At 52.6% G+C, this 21,247-nt stretch overlaps 1 protein-coding gene across 2 annotated transcripts in view; it reads right to left on the bottom strand.

The window, feature by feature from the left end:
- PLXNA1 (plexin A1) overlaps positions 1–21,247 on the bottom strand; it is a 120,667-nt gene that overhangs the window by 41,911 nt on the left and 57,509 nt on the right. For both annotated transcript variants that reach the window (XM_069865939.1, XM_069865938.1), the window contains exons 9-10: positions 12,033–12,147; positions 6,890–7,090 (exon numbers count right to left, since the gene is read on the bottom strand). In XM_069865939.1, the coding sequence (XP_069722040.1) occupies positions 6,890–7,090; positions 12,033–12,147 (316 nt within the window). The remainder of the gene's footprint in view (positions 1–6,889; positions 7,091–12,032; positions 12,148–21,247) is intronic.

Raw genomic sequence — 21,247 nt, forward strand, 5'->3', positions numbered from 1 at the left:
CCTTTCGCAGCCCTGTTGCTGTACCTGGAGTAGGTGGCCTCAGCACCTCCTCCTGCACTGCTTCAGCTGCTGCCCCACTGCACATTTGTCCTTGCCAGCACCAGGCATCACTCTAGAGGGGTCGGCTCTGCTCAACTGCCTCCACAGGAGGCACGAACATGAGGCACAAAGGACAGCAATGTGCCCAGGTGGCTGAGGGAAGCAAGAGACGCTTGGGTCCTTCTGGCCTCACCATCAAAACTGGTCCCTTCCACACCGAGTCTCTCACATCGTCTCTCCCAGCATCACCAGGCACAGTCCAGCATCAGACACAGCACCAAAATGGGGCACATACCCGATAAGAGACACAGCTATAGTGTCATGTGGGAGGAAAGGCACCCCTCACTCAATTTTTCAATCCCACAGGGTGCAAATGAGAGGCTAAATCTGGCCCTGGGTTACACCTCCACAGCTTCTGGCTAGTGGTCCTACACCTAGGGCCATCCCACCCAAATGCAGGGGAGGAAGGCTGCCTCTGATCAAGCAGCTGTAAGAAATGAAACATTCAACTGCAAAGTCAACTCCTTCTTGAGCGCCCAACAGCTCCGCCACCATCTCCTCACTCCAGGAGGAGCCTGATTCACCTCCCACGCAGCCTCTCAGTCACAACAGCTCTCATGGTGTTCGCTCAGAGGACCTTCAGCCACATCTTCACCACAGACCATCTACAACCAGAGCCTCTCAGCAACATCCCCATCACCAGGCCTGGGAAGACAGAGCCAGAATCAGGCTGGAAGTCCAGATCTGCACAGCTACCTCTGTCCTGTGCCCACCCAAGGACATATCCTACAGGACCATGATGAGGAGCCAGCTAGATCCACAGCAGCAAGTGGAGACCATGCCCTGGCAGCAAGAGGGAGCATGTGTTGAGAAGGGCGGCAGCAGCAGCGCCGGATCAGAATTTAGCTGTGACGAGCCACGTGGCAGCGTAAGTGAAATTGGCATTTTCAATTTGTACTCTGACATGTCTCATTTGGGGCCCTGGCATCTCGGGAAGGCATCCAGCCTGCAGCTGTCCAAAACACTTATTTGCATCTCTGCCCCGGCTGCTTTTAGAAATTAGTTCTTCTGGAAGGTGGGTTAGAGGAAGAAGAATGGGGGAGAGGGAGGGAGAACATTAACTCCTCATGTACCAGTCCCAAGACAGCAACAGGGCACAAGACAAGGTGCCTTCTAGGAAAGGACACGGCGCTGAGGATGCTGAATTTGCAACAGCGTGGAGCTGGAGTGGATGGCGGGGAGCAGTGGAGCAGCCGTGAGCGCAGGACTGTGCTGAGGGAAGCAGCAGGCAGGAACAGGAGTCATGGCCCTGGCTAGTGTTCACGTTGTGGGATCACCAAGGGAACTCGGATATCAATGACAAATGTGTCCTCAGTGTCTGCATTTTCACTGGAAGCATCTCGCCTACCCTGTAGAGTCAGGCAGCAGACCCACGGCTTGGATGCTGCTACTGGTCCCTGTAGCATCCCTTCTGGGATGCCAAGATCCACTCTCTCTAATTTCCAAAGCACCTCTTACTTTGAAGGACACTCTCAAAAGGCCTCCCCACAGCTGCTCTTACCATAATGTGGGAAGGAAGGTGCTCTCTCCACCCACAAGCCCAGCCACGGGGGCAGCGGCAGCCTGGCTGGGGTGGCTGAGCAAAACAGCAGCCCTGTTCCAGCCCTGAAGGCCCCACAACCATTACAGATCAAGCTGGGGGAATGTGCTTACACAGGATCCAGGCAAGAGCCCACGGGCAGCCAGTAAGTCCCATCATGCCAGCTCCTCCCTGCTTCTAGCTAACACAGTGCTAAACATCCATTAAATGCTTAACTGTTATTAACTTCCCAGTTAATCAATGGCTGTGGCTGGCAGCAGTCTGGGATGAGCCATGGGAGGGGAGGCCAGGGTAGGTGTGAGCAGGGGGCAAGCTCCTACCCGGGCAAGTCCTGCTATCAAACCACCTTCCGCTCTACAGAGGCATCCAGGACATACTCAGCTGTGCTGAAGGAGGATGTGGAACGGCAACTGCCACGAGGCTGAGTTATGGGAAAAGGACATTTGCTCTGGGAGAAAAAAAAATGAGAGACAGCCCTGAGAGCAAACCAACAGTGCCCAAAAAAGAAGCATCGTCACACAGCATGGTCCACAGAAGGGGGTGGGAGAAAAGATGTCCTTGGGTGAGTCAGGAAGAGAGAAGTGAGCTGTTTGGCTCCTTACCTAACCCGGCCAGCCTTTCCATCCCTCTCTGGAAGAGCCTAAAACACCAGTGTGGAAGGGCTGACAGAGGATGGGCCAGCCCCGCAAACCTGGATGTAGCTATTCCCAGCAAGGTCTCCTTCTGTAGCGACATAGTTCAGACAAGAGAACTCCTTGCTAAGCATTTCTTGAGACTCTTCACCCAAAATTTATCTCAGTCATCTTACATCTTCCCAAGTAACAGCCAACACCTCACATCTCAACTTCTTACATTCACCTCATCCCTATGTGCGGGATGCCTACCAGCTATGGGTGCCACCTCCTCGTAAGGTCTCACATTTGGTTCTAGCAAGCCTACAGCTCATCCACCAGCTAGCAGCAATGGGCACTGAGAGTCGCCCAGCTCTCCTGGGGATGAGGGATTCAGCACTCCGAGAAGCTGCCTTCGGGGAACCGCACTCCCATGGGACAGAGCCACAAGCAGTGAGGGGGCACTCAAAATCTGGAGGCACTTTAGGATGCTCCTGCAAGCCCCATGCCAACAGGCCAAGGCACTAGCCCTTCCCAGCCCAGCTGAGGCAAGGCTACCCCCCTTGCCACAAAGCACCCATCAAACTCCAGCCACAATCTGCACAACCCAGCCCCAAGGAAGGCAGTGGAGAGGAAGCTCCTCTGCCGTCTCCGAGCAAACCCACACATCCAAATTTCCCTTGCAATCCCCCTCCCTCCCACATGTACCACCCCCTGGGCTGAATTTCTGGAGGAGCGCTTGGGCTGCAGCTGTGTCCTATTTTTCTGTAGTTGATGACCTCAACTCCTTCCCCGCACTATGGGGACGGCAGTAATGTACATCGCGTCTCGCCAGGGCTCAACTGCAATTCATCATTATTTTATCTGCTGGAATTTAATTGGATCCTATCAAACTCTCCTGATACTCCCTTTTCACTTTAAACACTGCTGCAGGAAAGATAAATGTAGGCACCACTAGGATGGAGAGCACGGCTTATTGGCAAATGGTGCTGAGGTTGCGGGCTCCAATCCTGTTTCCCTCTCCATAGCTGGTTAATTAGAGATACGTACACCGGAGGTGTGCGGCGCTCAGAACAGGGCGTGTGTGTATGATTTATTTTCCTCTATAAATACACACTAGGCCTAGTAAAATACCATCATCCACACAACAGCACAACTTGACAGTAACGCTTGGCCTCTGATTCTGGATCTCCTTTTGCTCTTTTCACATAAATCTTCTCCTTTCCTCCCTTATCACACACAAGCTTCTTCGCCTGGGTTCCTCCAGCCCAGAATCTGGCAGGGTGTAAGTGAGAACCCGGGACCTTGGGAACATGTCAGAGCAACACTCAGGCTCCACCGCAATAAGAAAATACCCAGAAAACTTATATCTACCAGGTCTTGCCTGCCTTCTCAGCATCCACGCTTGGGGCTGAGCATCCCAGCATCTGCACCGGGTACCACGTGTGTGCCTCCCTTGCCAGCCTGCACCCACATCACTGTGTCATGGGAATAAGCCACTCCTGGGTGAACAACCTGCCCTGAAGCCAATGAACTCCAGAGCCACTGCCAAAAGAGGTGAGCAGGGTGGGCCGCCCGTGCCAGGCGCATCAGGAAGGAAGGAGCCAATTGGACTTTGATAGGAATGGTTGGACTCGATGATCCAGTGGGTCTCTTCCAATCTGGTGATTCTAAGATTCTATGAAAAGAAAGTCAGGGAAGTAAAACAGCTGCTCCTCCCTACACAGCGCTTTGGTTAAATAGAAAGGGAAACAATTGAGGCATGAGGATTAATTTAAAGTGCTGAGATAACAAACTCAAATGCTCAGGGAAGGAAGATCAAGAGTTCTTCCTATTTTCACATTTAAAGGGAAAGAGCAGCTCTGGGGCTATTTCACACTTAAGAGGAATATTCTGGAGAGAAAAAGCCAAACCCCTGGCAGCATCAAACACCTGTAACCATTTTGCCAAGGGCAAAACTAAATCAATCAAGCCCAAGCAGTAGTGCAAATTCAGGACTGCGGTACTTTCCAAAGGCAAAATTGTTTATTTTTTGCAGCAATTAGAAAGACGAGCTCCACTGAGGGATGGCAGATTGGAAAGAACAGGCAAAGGCAGGGACGTTTGGAAAATGAAACTCAGTGGCAATACCTGCACACAGTGAGACAGGTGACCGTTTCTCCATCCTCTACTGCAAGAAGCAAGCCTGGAAATGTCTGCCTCCAGAAGATTGAAAGTAACCAATTAACAAAAAAACAGTTTACTGGCAAAGAATTTAGTTTTCTTTGTTAGGCTTGTCTTTCCCTCTTGCTTCTTTACAATGCGTGTGGAAAACCTTTAGCATTACTTTCCTTTTGAAGAGCAGAAAGAGATGAAAGTCAGGAGGGATTTTTTTCTGCTTGGTTTTTGTCCTGGGATGCATGGGCATCACCAAGTCCGGTCTCCCTTGAGTTTGCTGAAGATCTATTGGGTGTCTCAAACGATGTTTATAGCAGACACTCAAACCTTAATGAATGGACTGTTGAATATTTAACCAAGATGTCCCTTCTCCTAAGTGCTAACCAGTCACTGGAGTTTGACAAGCACTAAAACTAAACAAAAGACAAAGAGTTTTAAGCTGGCTTGACTTATTATCCCTTCCATTCACCCACAATTCAGAAAAGCATTTCTAATACCACAGAGTAATTAACCTCTTGTTTGGTTCCCATTGAACCCCTGGAAACAAAGTGCGCTTAAATGCCTTCCGGAGGAGAGGACATCCATTCCTCACTTGCTGGCTAGGAGGATGTCATCCTTTCCCTATTTCTCCACACCCCTGTGGCCTCCACAGCAGGCAAGAGCCATAATCCTAACCCAAAGGATGAATTGCAATGGAAAACACCAGTAGGTCATGGGTGGGTGACAGCATGGGATCCTGAAGCGTTATCAACCAGTCATATAGACTGCAAAACAGTCAGCGAGGAGACAAGAATCACTGAAGTGTGAATCTGAATCCTCCATACCATAAAGCAGTCTGACTAAATGCCCTCAAATGTTAGAGCAGGCAAGCAGATCCTGAAAGCAAGACAGCTTCTTTCACAACAAAACTCTCTTCTTCCTTCTAGAGTGTCATCTTTTCATACACACATTAATCGCATTCCCCTTGAAGCACCAACACCGAGCCATGCAGGCAACAGGCGAGACTGAGTCCAGGGACAGATCCATGTGGTCAAGTCCTGATGAGAGTCACAACCAACACCAGGGACCAGCAGCCAAGCCAACTCTGCTGAGCAGTGCTGAGCCTGATGGCTTCTCTTCCCCAAGTGCAGCAGCAAGACGACAAATCTTTGCTAAACCACCACACTAACGTCTTCTTTCAGCAGAGCCCTGCAGACACCACTTTCGTCCTGCACCTCCCCAGAGCTTGCACTTTGTGCTGCTGCCTGCAATCACCTCCAGGCCAAGCACACACTCATCGACAACATTTCCAGCCAGCAGCTCAACACAGAGAGTGTTCCAGCTCCTCACAAGCTGCATGTCACCAAGAAAGAGCCCTAGCAGCACAGCAGCCCCCTCCTGGCACTGCTGCCAAAGGCAGCGACCGGGGATGCTCCTCCTGCCCAAAGGCCCCGCAGCCCCGCAAGCACCGGGAGGAGAGAGGGAGCCAGGGCTCATCTTCAACAGCCTCTAAATGTCACTCGCACCACCAAAGGACAAGGGAGCAGGGATCAGTGCTGGTGTTAGGCTGCAAATGAGCTATCACAGTGTGAGTGACAGAAAACAAATTTTAAAAGGATTAAACGGGAGGGAGGAAAGGAGGGGTGAGCTCCATGCAGGGACAGGCAGGCCAGCGCAGAGCCCAGCGGGGCAGCTGAGGAACTGAGCAACGGTGGCTCCCGGGGGGGCTATTAACACCCCGGGTGGGTTTGTTTGTGGGCTCGGTGATCCCTGCACAGGATTGCTGCACAGCAAGGGGCACACACACAGCTCACCAAGGGGCCGCAAAACACCTTCTCACTTAAGGACAAGGCAACCAGAGAGGGGAGATCAGGCAGAGCTGCCTGCAGGAGAGAGCTTAAGTGACAGAGCTGCAGGGAGCACAGAGAGAGAGAGGCAGGGAGTGATGCAGCAGCAGGGCTGGGATGGAGAGCAGGCAGGCAAGGGGATGAGGTGGCTGCCAGTCAGAGCTGGGGATGGACGGGACTGCAGGGGAGGAGGGAAAGTGCTCGTGGGGCTGGCAGGGATGGCTGCACACGAGGGAGCGTGTGTGCAGTGGGACACAGAGAAGGTGTTAGCTCAATCCTGTCTGTGAAGTGGGATGTCTTGCTGTCAGGGGGGAAGCAAGAGCAGGCAGAGAGAAGAGGAAGGCAAGGCTCTGGCACGTCCGGGCCAGCTGGCTCTGGCCCCAGGAAACTTTCTTCAGCTTTCCAAAGCCAATTTCCTTGGAAGTGCTCCTAAAGCCTGGTGGCTCCCCTGGGGTGGCTCTGGCATTGATCCTATCTGGAACGACCCTGAGCAGCAGCCACTCCATGCATCTAGGGAGCCCACCTCACACCCTAAACCCTTGTTACCTGCCCATGGAAGAGCAAACCCAACTGCAAGGAGCCAGGAAGGTCCAAGGGCAGGACAGAAATGAGCAGCCCAGAAACAAAGCCTGCGCCAAGGCAAGCCATGCACTCACCGAGGTGTTCTGGCACTGGATGCTGGTGCTGTTGAAGCGCAGTGCGGTGACGCGGGTGGTGCTGCCAGGGATGTGGAAGATGCACTCGTAATTGCGCTGGCCGGACTGTGGCTGGGGCAGGTTCTTGGCGGTCAGGGTGATGGGTTTCACCACACCCACAGGGATGTAGATCTGGGTGGAGGGTAGGATCTGGGGGCAGTCCTGCAAGAGGAACAACCAAAAGCTGATGAGAGGAGAACATCACACAGCCTCCCCCAGCATCCCCACAACCCTCCTTGGCTGGCAGGCTGAGCAACACGCTGTGAAAATACCAGCCCGAGCACACACTTGAGTAAATCCTTATGTGCAGCCAGCTCCAAACTATCAGCTCATGGCAGCTCTGACCAAAGCCCTGAAGACAGCAAAGGAAAGCAGAGGAATCTGGTGTCAGAGCCGTGGGGTGTTCTGCACAGCTCAGGCTGATCCAGACAGAAGGTGGGGAGAAGATGTGGGCTGTATATCGTCAGGCTACCCTGTTCTGTCAGCCCTCCTGTTTTCCTTACAGCTTTCATGCCCCTTCCTTCTCAAGTGGGCAGAAAAGTTTTTTGCCTCTTTGACACTGCAACATTCTTCTGCAGTGTTGAAGAGAACATGCTCTGCAGTGAATTTCACTGCTGCTGCTTCTATCCATGGCCAGCTCAAAGCAGCATCACCTCAACCAGCCTGGCTGCAGGCTGCCCACGGGACAGCACCTCTAGCAAGGGGGATGCTGGTGAGTTCAAGCTGGGAAGGCAAGAGCAGGGGGTTCAGCCCCATCACATCAGTCCCTCATGCTCCCCAAGGAAGGCATTGTCAGGAAGGCAAAGCACTCAACTTTTAATAGCCACTGGCTCTCAGCTGCTTCAGGGGAGCTGATGAGCCTCGTGTGCAAAGCCCAGGAGAGCAGAAGGGAGCAAAAATAAATGAGCTCAGGCAGCAAAACAGCTTCGTGGCTCCGGTGGGTGCCACTTCGGCAACAACAGCCTGATGTAATCCCATGCTGGCCTTGCTGAGCCTGGCAGAGGTCTCACACCTACGGCAGCAACTCCTGGAAGCATCAGCTTTAAATAACGGCAAGAGGGAATAATGTGTGCTGAAATGAGCTGCTCCAAAACCAAAAAAGACAGCAGTAGCACCAAGGGTGGACGCAGTTGCCCCGCTGCTCTCACAAGGCTGCTGACAGCCACAGTAGAGGCTCCAGGGGCAGCTCTCACCCCAAGGCTATCAGCAGCCACATGTGGCCAAGGCTGCCCAGCTGCCTCCTGCCGCCCTGCAGCGAGCTGGCCTGGACCCTGCACAGCACTGGGCTTTATCTCAGCCAGTAGGATTAATCTAACTCTCAAACGATGCAGAAAAATGCAAAAAGAAATTGTTTCATTTAACAAATTTTGACAGAAAACCCCAACTCATTTTACTTTAAGTTTCCTGTTCTTTGCAAGCCTGTATTCCCCAAAAACACAATTTTTAGAGGAAGAATATATTTATCTCCAAAATGCGCTAAACAAAATGAAAGCAGAGAGGAACAGTTGTCAATGCCAACCTAGAGATAGTGACAGGGCTGGGTCAGTCTGGGAATCCTTGGCACTGCTTTGCCACCTCCCTACTGTGCATCTTGGCTGCCCCTCTGCAAAGCTGGGCTGAAGCTGCTCTCTCTTTCAGAGTCAGCTCGGGGCTCAGGGTGGGTAGAACCTGCATATTCACTGCCATTTATAATGTGTGGTCCTCACCGCTGCAAGACAGATGCTCCTCATCAGTTCCTGGCTTAGAAGTGCTGTCGGAGGGAGAAGCTCCTGCCTGCTTGATCCCCCTTGGTATTGCCGGGGGACCCCACACACACCTTCTCCCTAGGGCACGCACACACTCAGCAAGGATTAGCTCCCAGCTCACTCTCCAACATCTCCTACTCCTCATTTTTTCATCGTTATTGCTGCCAGCCCCGCTGAGGCAGTGGGTAAGTCCACGGCACCCCAGCTGGGCTCACCAAAGATGCTCACAAGACTGGTGCACATGGAGCAGGGCGAGCCCGTGCATCGCCCTCCCAGTGCAGGCAGGCTCATTTTGCTGACTCCGGGCTTGAGCAGAGTTCCCCTGCGACGTCACATGCTCAGCATCTGCCAGCACAAGTGTCTCATCCAGCAAAAATGTCAGCCTGTGCCCAAACAGGAAGCACCTGGTGCTGGTGGGCGCCCGGGGTGCCCGGAGGGGTGGGGGCACTGGGACAACTCATTTCCCCTATGAGCAATTCCAACCACTGACAAAACTCACCAAGGCACTGCCCAGCACTTGCATCTCTTGGGAATGCTCTGCACAACCCACAGAGCTCCCCCTCCTGCCAAAAACAGCTGCCCCAGCTCCCATGAGCGGGGAGCTAGCAGAAAAGCAAGACCCTGACACACACACATTCCCAAACATCGTACATTTTTGATTTTCTCTTATGAAAGTCATTTTTCTAGCTGGGTAAGTACAAGACAAGGGTCCCCAGGTTTGGATGGATAGGCAAGAGCTTTAGAGTCATGCTGCAAATGCGGCAGTTTGGGTTTCTCCAGCAGCTCCCAGTTGGAAGGCTGCAAGTACTATCAGCAGAGATGGGGATCAAGGCAGTTTGGCACTGGATCCCTTTGGGGTCCCTCACAAAGTCCTCAGCTATTCCCAGTGGTGGGGAATTAAGAACAAACTCAAGCTGAACCTGCTCAGACTGAACCAACACACTTGTCCCCTGTAGACAGGAGTTTTTCACTCTCCACGGCAGCTCTACATCAGCAGGCATCAGGTACTGTCACAGGAGAGAAGTTTTTTAGGATGGAAGGCTCCAGCATCCATCACTGATCACCCCAAACCATGAATGGGGAAAAGCAAACAGCAGCCTGTGCTGCTTCATCACTCTTTCCATGCACCCTGGAGGAAGCTGCAGAGGAGAGCGATCTCCAGAGCGCAGGCTTCAAAGCCACCGCAGCTGGTGGGCAGGACATCCTTCCTTGTTGCCACCGTTCCCAGGCACTTTTATGTGAGTGGTGACTCCTACCCACGCCCCATTCCTGCCCCATCATCCCCAGAAATCCAGGCAAATATCCCTAGCATGCCCAGGACAGAGTGCCACAGGTCATACTTTGTATTTTCCTACAAAACAGCTGCTTTCTCAACCAGGAGACCATGGTGAACCACCCAGGGGAACCAGCAGAGACTGAGCACTCCTGTTAATCCCTGTCCCTGCCTTGCCTGACCAGTGCCCACCACACTCCAGATAACACAGACAGACCAAATCCTGCTTAAAATAACCCTTCCAGTTAGATGTCCTCCCACAGAGAGGATGGGGCTGCACATCTACCATTAACTTGACCAGTGGTGCCACAGGTTGGCACAGAGCCCCCTAACCACCACTGCATCACCCTGCTAGGGACTGGGACAGCAAGAGATGGGGACAGGATGTCTCATCTCACTCTGGACACACAACCCACAGCAGTGGCTGGTCTGAGGGTGTCTCACCACCCCGCTAGGAACTGCTGCAGCCACACCAGTGTGGAAGCAGATGCTCCAAACCTCAAGCCAGGCACTGTTCCAGGTCCTAGTGTGGCCAAAAGGTCTGCTAGGGGACAGTCTGCTCGTGCTCAGGAGTGGCACAAGTTCCCAAGCAGTTGGCCCATAGGAGAGATGCACATATCCCAAAGTCAACACTCCTGATGGGTGCAGCCAGATGTTTTCGGGTTCATCTGGCAGGGAAAGGGGAAGAGCCCTTGGCGAGGGGAATGGGCAGACAAGAGCCGCTGGGCTCCAGTGGTCTGAATACCATGTGTTATATTTGCAAAAGCAACACTAGGTCTGGCTGGATGTGTAACCTCAAAAGCAGGCTTCCGGGATGCCTGGCATAGGCCAATCCCTCACTAGATTTCTCCAGGGCACAAGCCAGGAGAAAACAGCTTTTTCTCATCTTTTCACATTACTGAATCTCCCCTTGTGTAGGGCCACCAGGCTGGGCTCATTCTGGCCAATACATCACAAGCTCCAGCATCCATGAGCACAGTGCAACCCCCTTGTGCTCGGATGATACCTCCAGGGTGGTGAGAAATAGTGCCAAAGCCTGGAGTTTGGCCATTTGATGGAAGGGATGATGGAAAACCATCGCTGCATCACTGAGAGGCACGGAGCGCTGGCAGCAGGGCCACAGCACAGGCAGCTGCACACTTGCCAGCAGCGTAGAGGCAGGAGGGGCTGCTTGACAAGCAGAGTCTCGTTCCTGGCACTCATCTGTTGCCGTGCAGATATGGCAAGCACCAACCCCACCTGCCCTTGTGCAGGAGTGATGATTGGGCTTTTCCAGCTCTCCCAACACATTTGGCTGAGTGGCAGTTTCACTCAACTTCACGCTTGGAGTAACGATCAAGATGAGAGCTCAGCGTGGTCCCATGCAGGGACATCACCATCTTCTGCAAGTCCATGGGGGCCCTGGACTCGGGAACATCCAAGTATGAGATCCAAGCACCTCTCCCTTCTGGACCCAAATCACTATTTACTATAGAGCCAGCAGTTGCTGGCCAGACTTCCAGTTCCAATCCAAGCTGCCAGCGATGCCACCACAGGCTGGGGATGCCAGGACCTCCTGCTAGCACCCTGCCAGTGACAGGTTTTCCAGGTGGGTGACACGTATGCTGTGCAGGATGAACTCTTGCAAAAGAACACGTTTCTTAGCAAAGTGTTTGAGTCGAAGAAGGTGTGAGATGCAGCGGAACAGTCTGTTTCACTGATTTCAACCTTCTCCTCTCTGAAAACAAGTTGTTCTGCAATGACAGTTCAAGCTTGCTCCCTTCAAAAACATCAAAGGAAAATTCTTTAGCGTCTCTGCCTTTGTTTTTCCCTTCATCCAGCCTAAAGTGCTCTCGGCTGCACCCAGCTTCCCAAGCAGCCTCTCCACAGCAGCGCTCCTCAGCCAACACAGCATCTCCCCACTGGCATGAAGTCCCAGCAGCGCTTCCCACTCCTCCCTCACTGCTTCCCATGCAGCATCAGCCCATGGGCAAAGCAGTGGGAAAGGTTTCCAAAGCAGTTTTCCCTCTTCTAAACCCTTCCCCATAGGACAGGGAGCCAGAAAGGACCAGGACAGGAGAGGTGGAGCCAGGTCCTGTCACCTTACCTCAGAGAGCTTGACGCGTCCCTCCAGGAAGGAGCAGTCGGCAGCGTTGTGGGTGCAGATGTGGCGGTACTTGCACCAGTGGCAGGGGAAGGAGCCGTTCACACAGGACAGGCAGCTGCAGAGAGAGCAAAGCAGGCACCTTTAGAGCAACAGTGAGGCAGGATCCCACTGGGGCACTTCTCAAGATGCTTCTGCAGGACAGCATCTGTAGGCAATCCTATATTTCTAGATGGGAAGGACCCTCCGTGCATGGGGGGAGGGCTGTGCACTGGCAGGTTGGGAGGGGAGACTCCTGCACACACAGGACCCCATGAGCAGGATGAGGGGAAAAGGGTTTTCTGGCACCGCAGGGTCTGTGCCCCAGACAGAGCGACTACGCTCCCTCCTCCACTTGGCAAGCTGACCCTGCCCGTCCCACTCCTGGGTGGAGGCCGCGCTCCAGACTTTGGGAGCTTTATTTGGGTTCGCTGAAAGGCGATTTTAGCAAGAGGCAGCAGAACAAGGGCTCTGCACCACAGGGGAACAAGGGAGAAAGAGCCAGATTAATGCACACTCATTGTGAGGAAAATTATAACTGGCGAAAGGTTGGGTCAGATTAACATTTCGGGACTGAAGCGCCTTTCAGCCACTCACAATAGGTTGTGTGTGACCGCCTCCCTCAGTCCCCCTCATCCTCAGCACCCCACGGCCGCGCGTGCGTGTGTGTGTGAGCTTCCACCCCCTCCTTCCACCCCGAGACGTTTCTGTCTCTCTCCTCAGCCTCCCCTCTGGGTTCTTTGTGCAGCAGGATCATGCGTGCCCCCTCTCTCTGCTGCTCCTGGGGAATGTGCTCAGGCAACTGGGGATGCCAGGCACCCCACGCACCCCTCTGCACAAAGAAAACAAGTGCCAAGGACATGGTGCCTCTGCCCCATGAAGGAGGGAACACACAGAGTCCCTTCCTTGTGCAACCATTCACACAAGCAGCACCACAAAAGCCTGTCCCCTTGCTAACCCGTGCCAAAAGCACGCCCTCCCAGCACCACAAGGCATCCCTGTTTGGAAGGACAGGGGATCCCACAGAGCACCCCCCATCCAGAGATAGAAGGGGCTGTGTCCTCCCCATCACGCTGTCCTGGGGCAGCAGCAAAGTCCCACATCAATGCACCAGCCCTCAAGCTGCCCTCCTGAGGAGGAGTGGGGAGAGATGCTGAGGTGTGAGCTTGAAGGCAAGAAAAATAATCAGCCTGGCTTTAAAAAAAATAAAAGAGAAAAAAAAAAAAAAAAAGCAGCAGCACTGGCTTTCTCCCTAAAAGGCTCATACCTGCTCTCACTGATACAAGCATGAATAGGATCAGGCCCAATATTTAACCAAAGGCAGAGTCTTGCCCTGCACACAGCTCTGGCAGGATGCAGGCAGCCCTGCTAAGCCTGATTGCTCTCCTAAATCACATGCCACCTCTCTGTCTCTGCCCCCTGGGAAACCACGGGAAAACACAGCATCACCATGCAAGGTGGCAGAAAGAAAATCTTCCTGGAGAGGGAGATCCTCGAGTGGCAAGGTCTGGCATCCCAAATCCCTCGTCCTCCAGCAGACTTGTTACTTTGGAGGTGTGGGGACAGCGCACGAGGGAACTGCAAGCAAGAACGGGCGGCTCAAGGTGCAAACGCTTACCAAGGGCTTTGCAGGGCCACCGCTCCCTGCCCACCCTGGGGTTTCACACACCATTACATATACAGCAAGAGCTTCCCAAATCCATGCGTGCACACTAAGGAAATATTTAATTAAGCTGCTTGCAAAGGGGGCTGGAAGTCATTTCCATGTTTCGCTCACATTTTCACTTCCAAATGAACAGCCCTTTTAGCTTTACCCACAAATATGCTAATTGAGATGCTCCTTATGCAAATATATGCAATTTTATTTCAGCTGCAGAGATTCAACTTAAAAGCAGAGCCATAGCCTCCTATCTCTGGTTGCTTTGACGGAGGGAGGTGCAGAAGGTGGGAGGAGTAGGGGGACACAAACAAAGTGAAAAGACAGCTCCTGGCCTCCAGATAAGGGCTCAAGTAGCTACAGGTGAGCAGACAAATCCAAGATGTGAAAGCAGCAGTGCAGGGAAAGCATGGGTTAATCCTCACAGAAGTAGAACTACCACAGAGAGGTCACAGTAAGAGAGGAGCATGGTCCAAGCAGTCTCAAGCCACATGCCAGGGCATAACCACCAACCCTCCCATGAAATAATCAGCCCTCCACAAAGGAGAGATTTTCCAGCCAGCGGGTCTTTCAAAAAGACTTCCCAGCCTCCTACCCATCACCTTGCAAGGCACCTCAAAGTGAAACACCTGGCACAGTCCTGCCCTGGGCACCTCGGCCTCCAAAGCTGCAACTCCGCTCTGTAGTTCTTTGGGGCCAAAGTCAAATCTTGGGAATTTTGGGACCCTCCTCTCCTGAGGGTCTCCTTTGCCATTTGACTATCACAGACCCCAGCCAGTCTCTTGGCCCCTCTCCATTTGCCAAAAGACATGTATGCACCTAAAGCATCTCAGGTTAGCCTCCACATACACCTAGAGGTGCACGGCTCCCCTCCTCCTACTTCAGCCTTCTCAACTGCTTCTAACTTAACCAAGACATTTTTAAAGCTCCATCCTCAGATCATTTTCACACACTGCCTTCTGCTGAGGTTCTCCATCTGCCATAAGGGCACCAAACACTGCTCTGAGAGCACTCACCACCACACACATCACCCTCCACAGCATCTCTGTGACATTTAAGGCCTGTTTTGGTCAGCGCCCCCCGGCTGGCCAAAGACTCTGTAAAGTGGTGAGCAAATCAACATCTGGGTACCAGTAACCCACTGAAACCCCACTTTCAGTCTACCTTGATCCTGCTGGCCTTGAAGTATCAGTTTGACTCTCCCAGCTCCCCATGAGGCTGCCCAAAATCCCGGGCAGGAGCCCCCAGCTGCAGGTCAGGCTGGGTGGCGTGGCCAGGGCTGTATCCCCGGCATGTCCGTGTGTCACTGCTGTCTGTTCCTGGCACAGGAGCAGGTTGCTCGGCAGCATGATGCCATCTGTGCTGTCTCTCTCCTTCCCACGGTCAGGCACTCTTCCCTCATCACTTCTTGCCTAAGAGGCTTTCATCACTCCTGATAATTAGAGGGAGCCTCTCCTTCACGTGTTAAAGTCCCCCCCTCCTCGAAGCGTGCCGTGAGTGTGAGAAGCCCAGACAGGCAGAAAACTGAAGCTCTGGGTGCAGCCCAGACATGAACTTACAGCTTGCTCCCCAGCTGCCTCCTCCCCAGCCAGCGCAGGGTCAGGTAGAGAAGCCCAGGCTGGGCACGGGGAAGGGGGTCAGACCCACCAGCCGTGTCCCCTTCCCCACTAATGTCACTGCACAAGAGGAACAGCATCAGCCTCAGACCCGCATTTCAAGATCACACTTCACAAAGACTGCCACGTCCCAAAACAAGTGTGGGCTTGCTGCCTGCCTGCCATCGCCCCCAGAAAGGGAAGGCAGTAGGGCAGCTCTCCCCACCTTCAAGCGACCTAGGAGCAAAGACAGAGCCTCCCCACAGCCTCCACTCTTACCCCCAACTCACTACGCAGCTGGGTCAAGACCTCCTGACAACGCTCCCCCTCTACTTTCTAAATCAATCCCAAACTTACTAAGGTTGCACAAGGGAAACACTTGATATGGCTGCAGAAAAGCAGCGGTACGGAGAAGGTGGCAGGACAATGGAGGAGTATCTGAGAGCTGGATGCATCTCCAGGGTGAGTGCAGAGCCACAGGCATCACTGCAGGGTGAGCCCAGACCCACAGGTGGCTTTGGGGACCAGATCCTCACTGGGCAAGCAGCAGAGCTCTGCAGTAGGCACCTCTGACCACCACAGCAAAGTTGCAGCTGTCTCCACACCTGATCTGAAGATGCTGCAGCTGATGGGAAGCACAGGAAGCAAGCAGAGCTGGATCTAGGCTCCTTGCTCACTCTCCTTCCCACGCTCCCAGCCCCAGGCATGCCACGCATGGGGGATGAGCCTGCTCCCTCCTCTGTCCTCCAGCCCAATGGAGCCCAGAGCTCTTCAGCATGATGAGCGGGGAAGACAGAAAACAAAGCCAGTGTTTGCAGGGGTAAAATAAGCCTGAGCAGTAAACATGAGAGAAAGGGGTAAGAGCGCTGCACGTGTGCATGCACACACACTGGGGCTGTTTCCACAGAGCAGCGCATTCCTGGAGGAAGGACATGGAGTGAAGGACAGGGAGCAAGGATGGGGGCAAGTTCAATGGCACCCAGAGCAGAGCAGGGGAGTCCACTGAGAAGGGAAATTATATACATAGTGCCGATGGAAACAGCATTTGCACACGCACAGCACAGCCTGCCTGCAAACCCCCTGACTGCTCCTCAGACCTCGTCTTGGCAAGGAGAATGCATCCTTAGCAAACAATCAGCTCCAGCACAGCCTGTGTGTTGCGCACCAGCTGAAAGGGGTGAGGTGCTGAGCTGAGGTGCTTTGGGCTTTTTATCCATGTCTCTGCCCCAGGAAGGGAAATCTTGAACAGCAGCGGCAAAAGGGGATCTATGCCCCCCAAACTCCTACACAGACCTACAGGCAGCGCAACCCTTCCCAACTGGTGCCCAGACCAGAACCCAGCAAAGCCACCGGGTGGGAAATCAGCTCTCACCTTCATCCATCCCTGCCCATCTCACTCCACTTTTGCTCTTCAATTTCTGCCATCCCAATGCTTCTCACCCCTGCTGGGTTTGCAAAGGGCCTTACTCTTAATGTAGGGGCTGGGCACACAAACCCACTGCAGGGTGGTCCAGGGCATCTGCCATCACACCGTCTGGAGGATGCAGAATCAGGCTCGGGTTTTTAAGATGACCAAAAACAATTAACTCATTTTGAAACACTGTCACTCACCTCCCCTCCCTAAAACAAAAACCAGGCTGCATCAGTCCTCCTTCTTCACAAAAAAAGTGACATAAATGAGGTTATCCCGAGTGGTCTCCAAGGCCATCTTACAGGATTTTCCACCTGGCCCAACCCAGGAACACACGGAGATCTGTTACCACCTTGCAGCTCAGCTGTGCTAACTCAGATACACTCACTCAATTGCTTGCAGCCATCTGTCCGCGGCTTTGAAAAGGAAGCATCTGTAAGCATCTGGAAAAGAGCAGTGTTGGGCCAGCAGAGAAGCAGCCAGGCCATGTGCAAGCAGCCTGGAGGCGCGGGCAGCCCAGGACATGGACAGCCAGAAGGGCTGCAGTGAGGAACCCATCAAAACAAGGGCTGGCATTGTCCCATGGGCGTCACCAGCTGCCTCGGCCCAGTCCCTGGGGCCATGCATTAAAATCCCATTTACTTAATGGAGGCTTATAGGGAAAGCCTGACCTGTGAGACAGGGAATTGCCAGAATCACGTCTCTCTGGCCAGGAGGAGCCAGAGCCACTCAGCATGTCTGCCCCTTGCTCCAGCCTCAGAGAAATTCAACACCACACTGCTGATGGGACCCAGTCATCTCAACCCCCTCTGCAGCGAGGCACAACCTGGAGGCCAGCACCATCACGACCACATCCTAGATAGGAGGCACAGCGCAGTCGTGCACCAGCACAGGTTTCCTGGTTTCTCAGCTGCCCCTTCTCAGCGTAAGACCCCTAATGTTATTTTACCCTTTCCCCTGTGCCACCACCTTGATTTTTGCTTGCCCTTTGCAATGGCTGGTTGTGGTCGTGGGCTTGTCCCTTGCCATGAGTCGAGGCAGTTTGGTGATGCACTGGGTACACCAGCGCACCCACTCCCAGCATCAAAGAAAGTGCCAGTGACACTTGCCTTTTTCCCTACCCATTTGACAGCCTCCTCCCTGGAGCAGCACTCTCCAAAAAGCCAAGCCACAACAGGAGTTAGACCAGAGTTTCCAGAGGAGAAACCCAGAGACCAAACATGCATACTGTGGGAAGAAATATATCTTGGTATTGCCTGGAATTGCTCGCTGGCTTTCCAGGAGGACTCCCCGCTTGCCCACCTCGCCAGCAAGCACGGACTCTGCCAAAGGCAGCCAAGGAGCTTGGTGTTACATCTTTATCTTGAAAGGGGACTAATTTCCCCACAAACGCTTTGAAGAGAGAGTTTAATGCTGACAAAGATGACCTCAACATCTGCCCGCGCATGCGCTGGACACAGGCTGGTCCATTAGATGATCAAAGGCACTGAGCGGTCTTTAAATGCCAGCACTTGATCAGTGTCCCACAGGAAACCCCCAAGGGAACCCACCCTGGTCCCTGCCGTTGGATTTTCCATCCTGCCCTCCACCACAGGAACCACAGCCTGTCACCAGGAGTTGAGCCTGTGCAGGCAGCCCTGCACTCCCCCATCCGAGAGGCTGGCAGGGACCCTCGGCCACCCACATCCCCCTTCGCAATGGATCCATTTTTCTGCATCAGCCTCCAGGTTTCCACTCCCTCGTTCAAAGCACCTCTCACATCTCAGCCAGAAACATCCACTACCCGATGCACAAGCTTTCAGAAGAAAGATCCTGCCACCTGGAAACGTCTGCCTAACCCCACAGGAGCCCTGAAGCTGCTGCAGTGTGGTAACCAAGCTGGGATCCCCAGAAGCTTGCCAGATAACCCTGTTGGAGCAAGGAATGGAGCCCCTAAGAGGGTGCGAGTACCAGATCACACACTAAGAACTACCCCAGGAGCTAGTGATGCTAGTCTGCAACAGGGACAGTCCCATCACACCAGGTGACACTATAAAGCCCTGTAGTAACAGACAGGACAGTAACAGTGCTCTACCTGGAAGGCATCCTCAGCCTGGACCACCACGAGCCAAACACACAGGCAGCACAATCTCCTCTGTCCTCCTCCTTCCCTGAGGGAGAAGGGATTAGATATATCTTCCCTTCTACAACCTGTCACAGGACCAGGCTGGTTCCAGCAGTCCTTGAAAACATACAGGAAGAAGAGTTTTGAAAAGGCGGTGAGAAACAAGAGAGCCAGGATGCTCGTGCAGTGGCAGGGTCAGCCCCATGGCCTGTAAAAGGGCTTTAGTGGCATGAATTGCTGATGTCTTTCCAGGCATCTGCTGAAAATAAGAGTCAGACTCTCCTATGTACACGGTGGAGCCATTGTTGGCTTCCCCGGAGCTACCTCAGCAGACACAAGCCAAGAACTGCCTTCTAGTCCTCCAACTCCTCCGCAGCCATCTGAAAAGTCTCACCTAAACATTTTGTCCTCAGCTGAGAAATTTTTTGACACACAGGCCTCTGGCTTCCAACCTAAGCAAAGCTGCCCAAACATAAAAAGAAAACGTAATGCACAATGATCAGAGATGTCCACAGGAAAAACATTAGCCTTGTGGAAAACCATATTGTTCCTAATACAGAATTTATCAGGCTGACATATAGATTTTCCTCCACAAAATATGAAACCTGGATCTGAAAGGCTATTAACTCTGAAAAGATCCATTAAAGACGCCTGTCTGCAAATGGTATTTAGAAGTATTGCATCATCCTAGGTACTGTCATGCTCTTTGGCTATGACTCGACTGCAGGTCACATAGTTAAAACTGCCTCCAATCCCTAAAATTCTTGACATATAGAAAATAATAATAATGTTCACCAGCCTAGAACACGGACTTTTCTATCAGCTCCGACTGGAGCCCATAAATATTAATGCATCCATAATTAGCCTTTTTAAATAATGCATCCAAAATTAAACATCAACACAGTAATAAATCAGTCAGGGTTCTTTGTTGTAGGCTTGTCTGGTGGGGGGGTAGGTTTTTTTTTTTTACTCCTGTGTCAGGAACATAAAATAAAATGCCAATTCCCTCACCACCTCTTCCCACTGGACCAAAACGCTGGAGCCCCAATTGGATGGAATCTGATGCGATTTGTACTTAAAAGTCTTCTTTCTTTCATTTAGAAAAATAAAAGACACATCTGCTTTTTGATTTGCAAAATAACGACATGCAGCCAGGCCGAGCCAAAGCTGAGCTAATGTTATTGAAACCACACAACGTGAAGGGAGACAAAGCTCATCTCGGGAGTCAAGGTGAGGGAGAAAGTCAAGTTTGCAAACTCTCCTCCCTTACCAGCACAGAGATCCCAGGGGCAGAGACCTGCTCCCAGTGCAAAGAGCAGGCAGGGCAGGAATCCCTGTCATGTACAAGGTTTGCAGGGGCTCTCCTCTGATGCATCCCCCTCAGAGTTCTCTGCAGGTACACAGATGAGATTCTCACATCTCACCTGCTTTTTTCCTGATCAAAGAGAAAACCCAGCTCATTTGCCAAAAAGGCCTTGGAAGAGCCATCTGCAGCAGATCCCTCTGAGCCAGCCTAGACACTCTGCAGAAAGTCATCCAAAAGAGATCGCTCTGCATTTGCTTATCTATAATTACTGATCAGCTGGAGCACCACCATCCATGGGAGGTTTCTGGCAGGGTAATGTAATCGCTTGCATTCTTGAACTACAGATTCTTTGCCCAAACACACCCCAGCATCTCCTCCAATGTTCCCACAGCACAGACATCGCCCTGCTGCTCAAGCACGACGTCCACAGCACCTTACCGGGAGCTCACTGCTAGAGGCTTTAGACACCCTGCTTACACAGCACATCAATAATCCACATCTCCTCTATTTTATCACATGCATATCTCAAACTGCCTAAAAACCTGTATGTAGAGCAGATTTCAAGACAGCCTGACAAGAAAGCCAATTCACAATTACTTCCAGTTAGGAAATTCTTGGATAAACGCCCCAGGACATGCATCATGTTCCATCCCATGTTGCTGTAACTTTCCAGCTTGCGTTCCAGCAAGCCTGGGAAGCAGGTACCTTCGCAGGAAAACACAGGCTTCTACTTTTGCATCGCCAAGTCACTCCTATTAACTGTTTCCAGGAATAACAAAATGCTTGGCATTTTTGGTCACGTGGATTGCTATAGTCTGCAATGCAGTAAATTCATTTGCCGTTCCAAAGCTTTGCCAAACCCAAAGCTCTGTTTGTAAGTGAGGTTCTGCCCTGATGCTACACGTTCCCACATGCTCAAACCAACTGTGGGTGCTCTGGTCACTGTCCCAGTTAACAAGGGCAAAAGGAGGAGGTTTCTCACTGCAAACACCACTATCCTTTCCTCTTGCAACATCAGCACCCACAAAGCTGACACTTCCCTCTCTCTCCCAGTCTCACATTGCCCCACCAGTCTGTTCCCAGAGCACTCTCACGAAGCCCAAGCC

Source organism: Phaenicophaeus curvirostris, chromosome 11, assembly GCF_032191515.1.
Source record: "Phaenicophaeus curvirostris isolate KB17595 chromosome 11, BPBGC_Pcur_1.0, whole genome shotgun sequence".
In the NCBI taxonomy this organism is placed as follows: domain Eukaryota; kingdom Metazoa; phylum Chordata; class Aves; order Cuculiformes; family Cuculidae; genus Phaenicophaeus; species Phaenicophaeus curvirostris.